The 17,101-nt window shown below is 36.6% G+C and overlaps 1 protein-coding gene across 1 annotated transcript in view; it reads right to left on the bottom strand.

The window, feature by feature from the left end:
- GPR98 (G protein-coupled receptor 98) overlaps window positions 1-17,101 on the bottom strand; it is a 1,036,968-nt gene that overhangs the window by 804,744 nt on the left and 215,123 nt on the right. The window contains exons 28-34 of the mRNA XM_006885387.1: window positions 16,508-16,723; window positions 11,763-12,007; window positions 10,330-10,511; window positions 8,145-8,956; window positions 5,596-5,805; window positions 2,478-2,608; window positions 809-908 (exon numbers count right to left, since the gene is read on the bottom strand). Coding sequence (XP_006885449.1) covers window positions 809-908; window positions 2,478-2,608; window positions 5,596-5,805; window positions 8,145-8,956; window positions 10,330-10,511; window positions 11,763-12,007; window positions 16,508-16,723 — 1,896 coding nt within the window. The remainder of the gene's footprint in view (window positions 1-808; window positions 909-2,477; window positions 2,609-5,595; window positions 5,806-8,144; window positions 8,957-10,329; window positions 10,512-11,762; window positions 12,008-16,507; window positions 16,724-17,101) is intronic.

The following is a 17,101-nucleotide window of genomic DNA, read 5'->3' as shown; positions in this document are numbered from 1 at the left end:
ACAGGAGGGGAGAGCAGAGAAAAAAATAGATAGATAATGAACACTAAACTAGAATAAAAGAGTGGGACTACATTAAGGGGATGATTGATTAGATATTTTGTATATAGTAACTGACAATCTGGAATGAGACATGCACTGAAATAATAAAAATATCACGTGTTTTATTCTAAATATACTATGTGCCCATTCACTTCTTTAAGTACTTTCATTTTTCTAAGGAACAGTTTGTAGTTTTCAGCATAGAACTTCTGCATGTCTTTCTAATCACTCTTAAATATTTTGAGGTTATTATATTCTTATAAATAAAAGTAAGTTGACATATTTAAAGATACTTTTATGCATATGATAGCAAAATCAGAAGGAAACTCTTGATTTTTCAAAGACATAACCAATTTTTACCATTTGCAGAGATTGGGTGCCTAAGGATTTGTTTAGGATGGTATGTTCTATTGCACATTGCCAGACATAGCTGTTTAATTAAAACCTAAAAGCATAGGCCAACTGATATTTAAAATAATATTCTTCTTATTGCATCCACAGTTGATCCTTAAACAAATAACGATTAGGAGTACCAAGTTCCTGCGCAGTCAAAATTGACATATAAGTTACAACTGACCCTTGAACAACATAGGTTTGAACTGCCCAAGCCCATTTATATGTGGATTTGGGTGGTTTTTTTTTCTTGATGCTACTTTGGTGAATTCGGGTGCTGTGAATGTATCAAGCCAGAAATTGTCTTTCGTCATTTTCTTAAAAAAAAAAGAATTTTATACTAGAAATAAACCTTTTAAATGAAACTGTAAATTACCTTGTGTCCTGACATCATACAGAATTACTTGGTATACTTCTTTCTCTTCAGGAATGTTGTCGTCCAACAAATGCACAGATATTGTTTGATTCAATGAACCCTATATCAAATAAAAACAAAATCAGCCCTTGTGTTATCACTGAGTACAAACTATCTAATGCTTATCTTGGCCTTTCAATTTGAGTATCTAAGTATAGAAACTAAGAGTTCCATGGCTTAAAAAATAACTAAAAGGCCACAGAATCATCGGAAATCAGGCTTAGAGTAAATAGATGCATATAGTGAAAGATCTTGAATCTGAGCTAAAGAATGCAGATTTTATATACAATGACCAATGTAATTACTAAAAATTCCAGACAAGGCAATCAGTTGGGAAGATATATTGCTATGACAATGGTGAACAGAAAAGATGGATGACTGAAAAGAGAACTAGAGTAGTGGTGAGAAGGGAAGGGTGCTAAACGTCCAATGTTGCAGTCAAGGTAGCAGGCTGTAGGTTATTCAGCAGTGGAAACAGAGGAAATGTCTCAGAGAGTTGGACAGTGACTAAGAAGGATAGAAAGAGAATTGATGCCTTTGAGCTGTGGTGCTGGAGAAGAGTATTGAGGGTACCATGGACTGCTAGGAAAACAAACAGATTCATCCTGAAAAGGGTTAAACTTTGGCTCCCTGGAGGCAAGGATTCTGAGGCTCCGTGTAACATACTTTGGACATGTTGTAAGGAGGGACTGGTCCTTGGAGAGGGTCATCATGCTTGGGAGGGTGGAGGGACAGCGCAGGAGAGGAAGGCCCTCTAAGAGGTGTATTGATTCAGTGACTGGGGTAATCGGGATGGGTGTATCGGAGACAGTGCGATTGGCACAGGACGGAGCAGAGTTTAGGACTGTTGTACATAGGGTCACTATAAGTCACAAGCGATTCGATGGCACATAACAACAACATAATCAGTAAACGATTCATACCAAGTTGATTTGGTAAAGACCTCGTGATGGTGGTGATTAATTACAAGAAACGTTTTTGCAGTTAATTCCCTCCAGTTAATCTTTTTCAAACTATGAGAAAGAATCCATCAACAGAACTTTTAAATATCATGTAAGCAGGACTTGAAAGGATTTGTTTTCTCAGAGCTCTATTTACAAATGTCATGTGCATAAAGTTCCAAGACAATGGGAGCAAAAAGTCCTGCCCATCATCTCCAGAATGACACAATTAATACCTACACTGGGAGGGCAGAGGGCAAGCTGAGACGCTTTAGAACAAAAACAGTAAAAGCAGCAAACATCAAAACTAACAAAAATGGACATCCAGCAGAAAGAGAAAATTCAGACATTTCCCACTAACGGAGAGTGGCAGGATTAGACTGCACCCTGTGAAGGGTGGAAAACATTTAAGACCTGAAACATAAAGCAAGCCCCTCAAATTCCAGTTTCTACAGGTTTCACGGTTTGAAGTTGTCATTTTCTGCTTAAAGCAGAGATTAACCTCAACACAATACAGAACAAGTGCCTTTCTAAGATTTAGAAAACCCTTAGAGTATTCCGTTAAGTTTCTAAGCAACTAGTTTTCATATCAATCTCCTTTTTTATTATATAATTAGAGTTTTCTTTTTCTTATAAAAATATGCTTTCCTCTAAATATTTATGGTAAAGTTCTCTCTCTGTGATATTACCTCAGAAAAGAAGAGATGTCCAGTAAAATTAGCAAAATTGAGTTCTAGATTTTGCCCAATAATTTTCCAATGAACGGTAACATTTCCTCGACCTGGGGGTGTTCTTATCACATGGAAATGTAAAATTTCTCCTGTAAGTGAAAGGGATAGACTGATAAGCATTTAATGAAAGTGAGCTTAAGAACAGAAATAAACAAAATCCAAATTCCACACATGCGATTATTACAGCACCTTCTCCAAGAACATTACAAAATCTGTTTTGGCTTCTTTAGAAGTTTTATACATGCTTATTGTTTCTTCACCTAAGGATCCAAGTTCTAAATGCTTCCATTTAGTAGAACTTCGAGAAGTTTCATATGTAAGAGTTACCAAACACATGCTAAAGTGAAAAACACAAACACATTTACACGACAAAGCATGCACCAAAACATGAATGTTCTGTAAATGAAAGAACATTAGAAAAGCCTCATGGTCAAAGTTGGTAATAGCACAAATTCTCCCTTCACTGCTCGAAAGGACACAAATTCTTTACACTGATATGCAATGTGATTTTACCCAATGCATGCATAAAAATGCTTGCAAATACCTGAAAATCACATTTGTTTAGATTATGACTTACATATACCATCAATGATTTTGTTTTACAAAAAAAAAATATAAAGGACAGATGTCAAATCAACCTCTACAACTTTACTAAAGTTTCAGCTAACTTCCTTATATGATTGGTAGTGTTTTTGATACTATCCATTTCTGGCTTTTATCCCATAGTAAGTAAAATTAAAGAAAATCATGGTAGCTGTTTATTTAAATTGTCAAAGTGAAAGGCAAACTCCTAGGGATTACTGCTGATCATGTTGCTTGCTGAAAAAAATATGTGCAATTTACAAGTCTTAATAGTACACTGAATACAAGTTAAAATATACTAATAAACTGTGTAGTGAAAACATATTTTTATTATAAAAAAGATAAATAGAATCATGTTTAAAAAAACTTTAAAATTACATATATTAAAATCTTTTTTTTGCATGGATATATACCTAAAATCATAACTATTCACTTAAAAGCAATGTTACTTCAGCAACTATATTTTGAATCTATAAATAAATAAATACTTCTAATACTTTTTAAGCAAAGAAAATTGAAAAAACAAAATACAAACACTTTTATCAAAGTTTTAAAACTATTACAATTTTTAAATTTGTTTTAGAAAACTAAGTAGTTAGGTAAAGATTTTTAAAATTCAAATAGCATGAAAAAATTCACTTACAGACTCTCAATTTCAATTGATAAAAAAGCAAGTTTTCATACTAAATTTAAGCACATACAGTTTTAGTCTAATGTACTTCTTGGGGAGAATTATGAATAAAAGAAAGAAAAGGCATATGAGAGATTTCTAAATAAGATCACTTCTACTGACTCATCAATTATGCACATTTCAAATGTTCCGATGCAAAGGAAAGAAAAAAGAATAACACAAACCACAAAACTGGTCAACTACTACTACATTAGCAGGTAGTGTCTTGGATTTTCTTGTTTGAAAAAACAAAAAACAGGCATTGCTAATTAGGAACTAGATTTTCCAAAGTTGATGACATAGATGGAATATTGTGTACAATTAATTATAATTCCCAGGATATCACTTTAATTTTTTTATACTTGTATGCCTAGTGGCAAGAAGCTGTGCTGCAATCCCAAAGGCATGCGACTCAAGACCACTAGCTGCTCCGTGGGGAAGGATGGACACTTTCCCGTGTCACTAACTGACTCTGAAAACCCACCAGAGGGCCAGCAAAGGGTCAGGTCCAATTCTACGGTACAAAACAACAACAATTCATATTTTGGAGAAACGATGATCTCAAAACATCCGTTTCTCTGTATGAAAGTCTGGGTTTATATTATTACAAACCCATTGTATGGTTTATTTTTAAAGCAAAATGAAATAAAGAAAATGCAATCTCTCGCCACAGAAAACACTCAGTACATGTAATTATTCTGGTTATTATTACTCAGAATAACTTACCCAACATGACTTTTGTACTTGCATTTTGTGACAAATACTTTGACAGTTGATGCTCTATCTTTAGAATGGACTTATGACAATTTATTAGTCACTTATGCTCACTATTGCTATGACAATTTACTATTCTAGACCACTTAAATAAAGCAAAGTTAGAAAATGTCTCTGACATTTGCATGCATGTTAAATAAACGTGAAAATTGTGAAGACAATAATGTAAAATATAATGGCCAGGAAAACGCATTCCATTTCCAGCACAACCACTAACTAGCTGTGTGATCTCATGAAGCCATTAATTTTTTGTTTCTCCGTTTTCTCATCTATAAAACAGAAGTTCAATAACTCACCATTTTATTTCTTAACTCTGTAAGATGAAATTACTATTTTTATTAATTCCAAGACCAAATGATATGGTGAAACATGGGCTATAAATAAAAATTCTTGCAAAACAGGTTTGTTTAAAGAAAAAAATCCCAACTACTAGAATGTCTTCAACTAACCAAAATTAGCCTATATTCTACATATGACTTGGGAATATTAAGAAATGATTCAAAAAATAACTATTTTTACAGAAAATATAATTTCAACTCACATTTGGTATAACTATCATGTTTGGCACTTTGTTGACAAACTAATCAAGTACTATCAATCTATCTCAAGCTGAATAATCACTAGTTAAAACTGCTGCTTGTCTTCACAAGGATCCAATGGTTCAATATTTATTGCCAACAGCTACCACTGACACCTATTATGCCTTCCAGGAAGTAAGCAAAGCACTTCATAGTCAGTCAGTCTTCACAAAGACACTGATGAAGTAAATATCATATTTCCCATCAAACAGATGAGAAACTGACCATTCCAGGCTTGACTAGCCTCTACAATATCACTCAAGTGGGGAACAGCAAGCTAAAACCCACTATCAGTTCTGCAAAACTCCTAACTATATCACTACGCAGCCCTTTCACAGATGAATTGAGTGAAAATTAACACACAGATCTCAACAAAGTAGTAAGAGGGGAAATTGGAAGCTTTAAAAGACTAGAGAAACAATGACATCCACAGAAATGAGAATAAGGGTGCTCATCAGGAAGAAGAACCCACCTTCATGACCTATGACAGATCTGGAAGCTGTTTGAAAGCTAACAACTCCAGCTACATTGTCATTGGCCAAAATATTTACTCTAACAGTGTCAGAGCTGGGCAAGATTCTGCTTCCACCGTCGGTGTACACCAAACTAACAAGGATGCTTTCATCGTCCTCTGGCTCGGAGTCATCCAAAATTGTTAAGATAACTGTCTTTTTGGTTTCACCTAGAGAGAGAAAAAAATGGAATAGAATAAAAAACATACTAATATAATGTCACAAAAAGACTTTCTCTTAAAATAGTTTCAATAAATAAATTTAAATGCATCATAATTATTTAATTCCTTGAGAAATGCTAATGCTATTATTGTTAGGTGTCACTGAGTCATCTCTGACTCATATCAAGTGAATACACAACAGAAGGAATCACTCCCCGGCCCTGTGCCATCGATCCTCACAATCTTTACTGTGCTTGAGGCCACTGATATAGCCATTGTGTCTGATATTTCACTGTGAGAAACTATTAGCATCACGTAAAATACTTCACTGTAAAATATTCAGCAAATATAGCAGAATGCCATATATTTCACTGTGAGAAATGTTGCCATGTATCATCAATTCAGAACCTACTTAAAGCTGACCTTCCAGAAAGTATCCCGAGACAGTAAATCACACCATCAAAAGTAAATTTTGCATTTTAACCTGTGTTCATTTGTATACAAAATACAGTAAAATTCCATTAGCATATTGCAAAGAAAGTAACTGTTGAAGTATGGATAAGACATAGAAACTTAAAAAAAAATATGACTTTATTTTACTTGGTTGTCCTAGTTTTTTGAAAACTTTTGAACATACCATGAACAGTCAAAAGAACAAACAGGTCTGCCTTGCAGAGGGTTAAACCAAGTTTCTTCTTAGAGACTAGGATTCTGAAGCTCCACATCACATACTTTGGGCATGTTGCAAGGAGGGACCAGTCCTTGGAGAAGCACATCATACCCATTAAAGTGGAGGGACAGCGCAGGAAAGGAAGGGCCCGGATGAGATGGACTGACAGAGAAACTGGGGCAATGAGGTAAGTATGTTGGAGTCCGTGAGAATGGCAAAGGCTAGGACAGGCTTCAGAGCTATTTTACATATGATTGCTATGCGTTGCAGGTGACTCGATGGCACATAACAACAGCAACAGGTTAACTTTAGAAATGGCCTCGTCTAAAGGGACCATTATAGCTTTACTGTGAATATGTAATTAGAGAATTAACTCAAAACCTCACTAAACATTACTAAACTTCACTAAACAAAACCTTACAATACAAGAAACATTCAGGGAATCATAGCCAAAATGTGGAACAGAAAAATTGGGAAAATTCTGAGCAAAAGACTCTGAATGAAGTGACTCTTTCTATACGAGTTGAAAGTATTTATGGAAAATTTCTTAGAATGTGGGTCAAAACGGAAAGTTGAAGAGGAATTCAAAAGGCAAAATGATAGTCCAAGATTAAAATAATTTGGTTTTTAATTTGGCCTAAAACTCTACTAGCACATGAGTCATCACTAAACAACTGTACAATCAACAGACTCCCCCGCTGCATTTAGCATATGATTTCCACAAATTTATTTCACCTTGTTTTCTGGAAAGAGGATGAAAGGATGCAGAGACACAAGGCAAGACAAAAAGAAAAGGGGAATAGAATAGACGTATCCTCGTTCGCAATTCTTGCACTTTTTCATCAATTTAGAAGTGACAAGACTGGCCAGAGAGTGTACATTATCTAAAAATAGAGGTGCGCTGTAAAATACAGTCCATTTTATATTATGATAAAACTATGATTCAATGTAATAATAATCTGTATAATGTTACTAGTTTATACATATTATTTTCGGGGTTTTGTTTTTTATTTACCAAAGCCATTGGACAGTCAAACCCCTTCCTCATTAAATTTTCAGTATTCTCTTTGAAACAGGGAGAACCATTTATAATTACCAGACTGCCTCAACAAGTATATCAGATTCCAATATTTCCTAAATATTTTACTGGGAGCTATGCATTACAGAAAAGCTTCATATTTTGAAAAAACTTGCTATGAAATGAAATTCTTACTAGATGTTTTCAAAGGGTATTCTGTAACATGCAGCATAGTCCCAGGCATTGTGTTCTTTTAAAGGAACATATATATGTATGTATATGTATATATATTGTGTATATATATGTATATGTAAAAAATATATAATAAATTGCTCTGGAATATGAGATTATGAACATTTCTTTTGTTCATTCTGTTATAGGTGTGACATTTTTAATCTTTTAACCATAAAGCAAAATAAATTTACACAATCTCTGAAAATATCTTTATAAATAACTAACACTGTCCATATATAGGGCCATGTCAACCTACATACAACATGGCAACCACGAACAAGTCAATTAACTTCCATTTTTCAAGATCTTATAATATTTTCACACATAAACAAAAATGTAAACAGTAAAAATTACTATAAAAAAATTATCGTAGGAATTGGCCAAGAGAACTCTGCTAGAAAGAATTGAAAGTCATTTAGAACTCACCTTCAGCAAAAGTCAAAATGTCTCCAGCGCCAATAAAGTCTAAACCTTCAGTAGCCGTTCCACCAACAACACGCCATTCGACTGTCACTTGGCCTAAGCTGCCCCCTGTCCGGTGGATCACCAGGTCCACCGTGGTTTGTGGTTGCTCTTGAACTTCAACATATAGGCCATCTTCTGATGCATTGGGGCTAATACTATAGATGATGAACACTCCAAAGGCATCACCATTTAACGCTATAACAACCGTAGAAGTATTTGGCTGTCCTATCGTGGGCTGATTTTTTAAACTGGCTGTGATGTTCATGAGGTGAACTTCCAGGAGAGAAATCAGGAAACTCTCATCCATCTCCGGGAAATCATCAGGAAGAATACAAACTGTGAGATTTGCAAATTCATCCCCTTCCAGCATTATGGCCCACTGCCTCGTCACAGGTTCATAGTCACTCCCAGCCACAGCCTGACTGCTAAAAAGAGATGAGACTCTGGTTGTGTTTTTCCGGTAGGTCCAGAAATCAGAGCTCTTGCCAGCTGGACTGATCCAAGATGTCATCCAGAAACACTGAGGACTCTCAGGAGCACCGAAAAATGAAAATGCTAAACAAGCATGTTCTCTGAGGCACAAAGTAGCACAAGTATACTGCGGGTCCCCCACTGCAGAGATATTCACCCAAGTTCTCCAAAGTGGATCCGGCACCCCTTGAATTGGCGGTTCATAGTAGGAAAATAAATCTTGGCCTTCTTCAACAGCAAGAGCCACCACGTCAATGTCAGATGTACTGTAGAACAGCAGCAGCTGACCAAAGTGCCCTCCGCTACAACATGGAGTGACAGGTGAAAGACAGGTTAAGACCTCAGAGTAATGTATGCATCATACACACAGAAGAGCATCTCTCCTTGTGGCTTTTACTTTCTTTTTAAAATACACTGAAAACATTAGTGTCATGTTTCATAATTATATTTGTCTTTCAATATTTTGTTTTCTCATGTAAGGAAACCTACTAGTTTTCATTAAAAGAAGACTTATTTCTAATCAAGTTCTAAAAATACTTTGCAATATATGCAGCTACATGACCTCTGACATATCAGAAAAAACTATAAAATTGATCTGATGTTCACTATTAAAATAGAGTAATGTTAATATCACTGTTAAGGAATACGTTTTACAGGGTCCCAAGAAACTGCATTTTCTATTTCAAAAGAAACTCGGTGAACAGTATGCTTATTAATGAGAAAAAAAATGGGGGGAAGTGGAGAGAATCTTCAAATTAACCACTTTATACAGCATCTGTTGTTGTGGTTGTTATTAGGTGTCGTGGAGTAGGGTACAACTCAGAGAGACTCTATGAACAACAGACCGGGCCCTGTCCTATCCTGTGCCATCTCACAATCTCTGGCACACTTGAGCCCACTGCTGCAGTCACTGTGTCAATCCACCTGGTTGAGAGTCTTCCTTTTTTTCACTGTCCCTCCACCTAGAGGGACGTCATCAATTTAAGCTCAATCCTAACAAATCACGAATAAATTTCTGGGTTGCAAAGTCCAGTCATGTAGAATCCATTATCCATTTCCCCAATAACAGTGCTGTTAGGTACCTTTGCATTGATTCTGATTCACAGCAATCCTATGTGGCAAGAGTTGAGCTGCCCCATAGGATTTCATAGGTTATAACCTTTACAGGATGCCTGGTGTGGCAGAACAGGTCAGAACCTACTAACAAAAAGGACTGGTGGGTTTTATGTACCAGTGGCTCTGCATAAGAAAAGAAGTGGGAATCTGGCCCTATTAACATAATTTAGAAAACCTTATAGGACATTTCTACTCTATAGTAAAAGACCAATATGAGTCAGAATTGATCAATGGCACACAATCAAACGCCAAGCTTTACAGAAGCCAGTCACTGAATCTTTCTCCCATGGAGATGCTGAATGGGTCTAAACCAACACTTTGGTGATTGGTAGCTCAGCATTTAACCGTCATTGTCACCATGACTTCAATAACAGGTTATATGATAGCATATAACCTATAGCTTAAATTGAAAGCATTAGATATCATTCAATCAAAAATACAATAGCTTTAAAAAAATCATTTACAGTGTAAACAGCACCAAATTTAAGAAACATAATTCAGCAAGAGATCTTTCCCCACCATCCCACAACCCCCACATTCCCCAATCCAGCTGATATACCTTCGCCTGACAGTTATGTTAGCACAGGAACTTCTTTCCAGAGGTTCTTGAACTCGATAAACCGATTGAACAAAGGCTACTGTACCATAAGGATTATCATTGGCAGGAATAACAATTTTAGCCACTCGATCTAACCCAATAGAACCTCCACCAGAGGCATCTGTTAGTTGCACATGAATAACCTAAAAATACAGTGAAAACTTCCTTAACAGCATCCCAGTTCTGAAATTAGAGTAATAATGATTGATTTAAAAAAAATAGTCAAATATATCAATACAAGCATAAAACCAAACTTGAAGGAAGTATAAGTGAGCTCAAGGAAACTCTCCAATTACATTTTTGAGACCAGGATGAAACAAAATAACCTATCATCAACTTTTAATAAAAGAGGATAATTTATATATGACAGATAAGCTATTTAAAATGGCTTAATATACTATTACATAACTTCATGATTCAAAATTAAGACATTTATTTTAATTTATAATTTTAGCAATATGACTTTTATACCATATCTTTATTATTTTGAGAAAATAATGTTTATGATTCATCATACATAGTTAATTATTCTCTATTTTCCATATTAAATGGAATTTCTATGATAGGAATTAAAACAAAAAATATGGCATCGTAGAGTCATCTATACTTTAAAAAAGGAAAAAGAAAATTTGTATTTATCTAGTAAATTTTAAGAGGTAAAGACCACACTAAAAAAAAGTATGAGTTTCTCTTATAAATGTTTGATACTGTCAAGTATAAAGGTTATTAAAGGTTACTTTACAGTAGTAAGGGCTTAATAACACTTAAATGTCATATATAACACTTCATTCAGTCAGTATAGTATATATTAGTGATAAATGAATTTTCCCAATGAAACTTTATTTTTTTGTCAATTTTACTTTTTATTATAATAAAATAAGTATCAAGCAGATGTGTCTAGCACAGTGTTGGTCATATAGTAAATCCTCAAAAGCATCGAAAACAGAATTAATGACTAGAGAATCAAAATTTACACCTAAATTGCACTTACAATATTCAAGATGAAATGATTCACATTGAAACAAAATTAATTATAAATGCAAAGTAAGTTTATATTAAATAAAGTAAAAATTTATTCAAAGCATTGAAAACTGAAACAGCTGTCAAATATATATATATATATATACACACACACACATTAATATATAGTCATAGGTAGATGACTTATCAATATTCTTGATTTTATTATCTATATCTTTACTACTATAGTATATTATTTTATCTTACACTATATAGTATAGCATCTTATGCTACTAGATATTTCAATCTTTTGAACATTTTCACAGAAATAACTTGACATCCTTTCTACAATACTAAAATAACATCCATTTTCTCTAGTCATTATGAGACAGTCATGTTTCACAGTATCATTCTATACTAGCCATTCCTCTCACCTCTTCAATCTCCGGAACGTCGTCAGCCAGGACCTCTAACAACAAGGTTTGAATGGTTTCCCCAGGGGCAAAGGTCACATTACCTGAGACAACTCGCAGGTCGCCAGTAGCAAGCTGTCCATTAATGGTGGCAACCCACTGAACAGTAACATTGCCAAGTGTCCCAGAATTTCGAATTATTGGCAGGTTTACCTTCACTGAGTTAAACTCAGGTTCCTCTACAATAATTTTAGTTATCTGAAAACCTGAAAGACAAATTATAGAGTTAATTTCAAATGCAAAGTAACATTGATTCCACTTACAATCATCCTATTGTTGCTATTGTTGTTGATTGCCATGGAGTCGAGCTTGACTCATAGCAACTCTATAAACAAAGGGCCTGAAGTCCTTCTAACACCATCATCATTTATCAAAGTTCATAGAGTTTCCAGAGGAAGTGGATAGTCCATTCTTTATTCCGTAAAGCAACTAAAGTAGCTATGTGCTCATTAATCAGAATAACGTACTATGATAGAAAATCACCAGGCCTTGACAAAATTTGAAAAAGGTTTCACATCACAACAGAAACTAAAAGAAAAGCCTCAGCTGTCCACAAGCCAGGCAAGCATGAGGAAAGTGACACAACTGAAAAGGTTCTCATGAGTTCTGTAGCTATCTGGAAAATGTAAGCATGGTCTAAAAGACAACAGGCATTTAAATTTCCTGGTAAATGCCAATCATGACAGGAAATACCAAGCAAGATATTTCCAATATAAGGAAAGTCTTGAAATAGACCTAGCTATCAAAATATTAAATATTTCTAAATAATTTCTCTGAACTTACATCTAGAAACCATACCTGACCAAAAAGGCACAGGTTTGTGACTTCTGAATAATTTGTTTTCAATTAATTTTTTTATTTTAATGAAAGTTTACAGAGACTTTGGATTTCCATTCACTCATTGTTGCACACTTTCCTCCCTGCCCACCCCTCCCCAGTTCACTTTTCTCATTCAAAAGTAAAAAAAAAAGTCATTATTATTCAATCCCCCCTCCCAGTCCATTCCACTATGCAGCATTCATTTAGGATTCTTGTCATGACAATAATACCTCATCATATATTCCTCCTAAACAGTTCTCTCCCTCATCTGTTTCAATGCAGTATATGTTATTTATCCCCTCTTAGTTTCCCGTCAACCCTGATGTCAGTCCCATTTTACAACAGTTGTACTATAAAGTATTTGTCCTTTTGTGACTGAGATATTTCACTCAGTATAATATCCTCCAGCGTTACCCATTTTGTATAATATTTCATGAGTTCCTTGATTTTCAATGCAACATAGTATTCCATTGTGTGAATATACCACAGCTTCCCTATCCATTTGTTTGTTGATGGGCACTTAAGTTATTTCCAACTCTTTTCTACTGTGAACAACGCAGCAATAAACATTGTGTGCATATATCTCCTTGGCTGGCAGTTCTGGTTTCTTTAGGGTATATTCCCTGTAGTGGAATTACTGGGTCAAAGGGTACTTCTATTTCCAACTTCTTGAGAAAGTGCCATACTGCTTTCCACAATGGTTGAACCATTTTACACTCCCACCAACAGTAAATAAGGGTGCCAGTGAAATGTCTGTTCATATCCTGTGTCCATTTTGCAACAGGGTTATTTACCTTTATCTTCTTGTGGTGCTTGAGCATTTTATAAATTCTAGATTTAAGTTCTTTATTAGACATATCATTACCAAATATTTTTCCCAGACTATGGCTTCCCTTTTTGCCCTGCTGGAGAAGGTTTTGGATTTGCTTAGGGGTCCCATTCATCTATTTTATTCTCTCCTAGTTGTAGGTATTTCAGGATGCTATTTTATAAATCACAGACTGAGTTTGCTCGGCTCCACAGTCAACACTCTTGGCACCAGCAGTCAGGAAATAAAAAAGTGTATCATGATGGGAAAGTCTGCTGTTGGGGACCTCTCTAAAGTACTCAGGAGCAACGGTGTCTCTCTGGAGACTAAGGTGCACCTGATACAGGCCATGGTATTTGCAATCGCTTGTTATGCATCAGAGAGTTGGACAATGACTAGGGAGGACAGAAGGAGAGTGGATGCTTTTGAGTTGTGGTGCTGGAGAAGAGTACTGAATGTACCATGGACTGCCAGGAAAACAAACAGATTCATCTTGGAGAGGATTAAACCAAGCTACTCCTTGGAGGCAAGGACTCTGGGGCTTTGTCTGACATACTTTGGACATGTTGCCAGGAGGGACAGGTCCTTGGAGAGGGACATCATGCTTGGGAGGGTGGAGGGGCAGCGCAGGAGGGGAAGACCCTCTATGAGATGGATTGATTCGGTGACTGGGGTAATCGGGATGGGTGTGTCAGAGGCGGTGCGGTTGGCGCAGGATAGAGCAGGGTTTAGGGCTGTTGTGCATAGGGTTGCTATGAGTTGTAAATGACTCGACGGCACATAACAATAACAACAACCAAACATTATCAGTAATGACTGTCAAAAAGGAACTCTGGAGGAGCTGTACTGGGAAGGCCATACTTCTCTGGTGGTTTGAAGTCACCAGCTGCTCCTTGGGAAAATTTTGGGCAATGGCTTCCATGTGATTTTCACACCCAAAAACCCAGTGGAGAGTCATCTATGTGTTGGTAGCTAATGAATAGCCATGAATTACTGTCAGGAACTGCACCCTAAATACCCTTGAATGGCTTGATGAGCTGTGTCATCATGTCCAAACGAACTGATTGTTGAAACTCAAGTGGATTTTTCAGACTATAATTTGCACAGGACACTGCCAATCTTCTTCCTGAAAAACACATGGTGGATTCAAACTGCTTGCCTTTGGCTTGGAAGTGTAACTCTTTACCATTCAATCCCAAGAGCCCAGTTTAGTTAAAATAAATAAATAAATTCAAGTCTGAGTCTCTAAAAATAAAAGAAAAGGGATTTTACACGACTTTACAGACAAGTAAAAAAAGATTAGACTAGATTGTTGTTATTGTTGTTGTTATGTGCCATCGAGTTGTTGCAACTCATAGCGACCCCTATGTACAAGAGCCCTAAATGCTGTTCTATCCTGTGCCAACCTAGCCATCTCAAACACACTCATTCCCACCACTCCACTCACAGAATCGATCTATCTCATTGAAGGTCTTCTTCTCTTTCGCCACCCCTCCACTCTGTCAAACATGATGTCCCTCTCCAAGGACCAGTCCCTCCTTGAAACATGCCCAAAGTATTTCAGATGAAGCTTCAGAATCCTTGACTCTAAGGAGCATTCTGGCTTCACCCTCTCCAGGACAAACCTGTTTGTTCTCCTAGCAATCCATGGTATATTCAACACTCTTCTCCAGCACCACAGCTCAAAGGCATCAATTCTCTTTCTATAATCCCTATTCATTGTCCAACTCTCTGATGCATAGCACATAGTTGCAAAGACCATAGGCTGGATCAGGCTCACCTTAGTCTCCAGCCTGATGTCGTTGTGCCTCAGTATTCTTGAGAGGTCCCTCACAGCTGACTTTCCCAATGCAATTTGTCTCTTAATTTCCTGGCTGTTGTTACCAAGAGTGTTGACTGTGGAGCCAAGTAAACTAAAACTGTTAACTATCTCAATCTCGTCACCTTCCATCCTGATGCTGCCAATTGGCCCAGTGGTGAGAATTTTTGTTTTCTAGCTGTCCAACTTCAATTCACAAAGAAGGCTGCAGTCCTTGATCTTCTGCAATAAGCGGTTCAGGTCCTCCTCAGGCTCAGCAAGCAGAGTTGTATCATCTGCATAACGTAGGTTGTTAATGACTCTTCCACCAATCCTGATGCCACATTCCTCCTTGTACAGCCCAGCGTCTCGGATGATCTGTTCTGCAAACAGATTGAAAAGGGAGACAGAACACATCCCTAACAGACCTCCTTCTTGGTTTTGAACCATGAACTGTCTCCTTGCTCTGTTCTGATGACTGCCTCTTGGTCCAAGTATAGGGTTTGCATTAGCACAGTCAAATGTTCTGGGATTCCCATTCTTCTCAGAGTCAGCCATAGCTTGTTGTGATCCACACAGTCAAAAGCCTTTGCATAGACATTGAAGCACAGATAGACATTCTTCTGGTATTCTTTGCTTTCTGCCAAGATCCATCTAATATTAACTATAATATCCCTAGTACCACGACCTCTTCTAAATCCAGCCTGCACATCTGGCAGTTCTCTGTTGGCATACTGTTCTAAACGTTTTTGGATAATTTTTAGCAGAATCTTGCTTGCATGTGATATTAATGATATAGTTCAATAATTTTCGCACTCTGTTGGATCATCTTTCTTTGGAATGGGAACAAATACCAATCTTTTCCACTCATTTGGCCAGCAGGCTGTCCTCCAGATTTCTTGGCATAACTTAGCACATCCAGGGCAGTATCTGTTTGTCAAAACATTTCAATTGGTATGTCATCAAATCCTGAAGCCTTGTTTTTTGCCAATTCCTTCAGAGTAATTTGAACTTCCTCCTTCATCACCATAGGCTCTTGTTCATATGTTATTTCTCGAAATTGTTCTGTGTTAGCCAAGTCCTGTCTTTCATCTACTGATTTGTGTAGAACGCTTGTCTGTCAGATACCGTTATATATATTTAAAAATTGAGACAGACTAGGAAGAAGGATTGGCCATCCACTTCCAAAATGACAGGCCTTTGAAAACCCTATGTACAATAGAGCACACTTAGACTATCGCTTGGACTAGCAACCATGGCAATTGAGACTAGCTTACTTACCAAATAATCCATAGGGGTCATCAGAGGCCTCAATAATAATGACTGCCTCTGTTAATGCCCCTAGCTTGGCTCCGCCTGTTGTTTCATTCACCAGTTGCACGAGAAAAGACTCTTCCAGCTCAGGATAAATATCATTAATAATATATACTGGCACAGCTTTGCTGGTTTCCCCTTCTAGCAAGACCACATCCGATGAGGCTATACTATAGTCTTCGCCTGCAAAAATAAGAAAGCAAAATGTTAAGACTTCAATATCAAGTATAACCATGAACATTCCACATATTAAAGAAAGAGTTTCTACATCTGTATTTCTTTTTTTTAAATTAAATTTAATGAACATTTACAGACAGAGATTTTGGGTTTCCATTCATTCATTGTTGCACTATTTTCTCTACCCCCAGTTCGTTCCTCTTTTCCCCTCCCCCCCAAAAGTCTGTTTTAATTGTCCAATTGCCACAGTCCTTGTCAAAGCCAGTTCTGATTAATTTCCTTTGTCAGTGTGTCCTTGGCCATTCCCTATCACTCCTGAGAGAGACTTCACCCTGATTCATAAGGAAAAGGGGACGGCGTATTCTCTTAGCTACTTCCTGCTGA

Source organism: Elephantulus edwardii, unplaced genomic scaffold, assembly GCF_000299155.1.
Source record: "Elephantulus edwardii isolate Elephantulus edwardi_28Jun2011 unplaced genomic scaffold, EleEdw1.0 scaffold00043, whole genome shotgun sequence".
NCBI classification, from domain to species: domain Eukaryota; kingdom Metazoa; phylum Chordata; class Mammalia; order Macroscelidea; family Macroscelididae; genus Elephantulus; species Elephantulus edwardii.
This window is presented reverse-complemented; position numbering and strand designations above follow the sequence as displayed.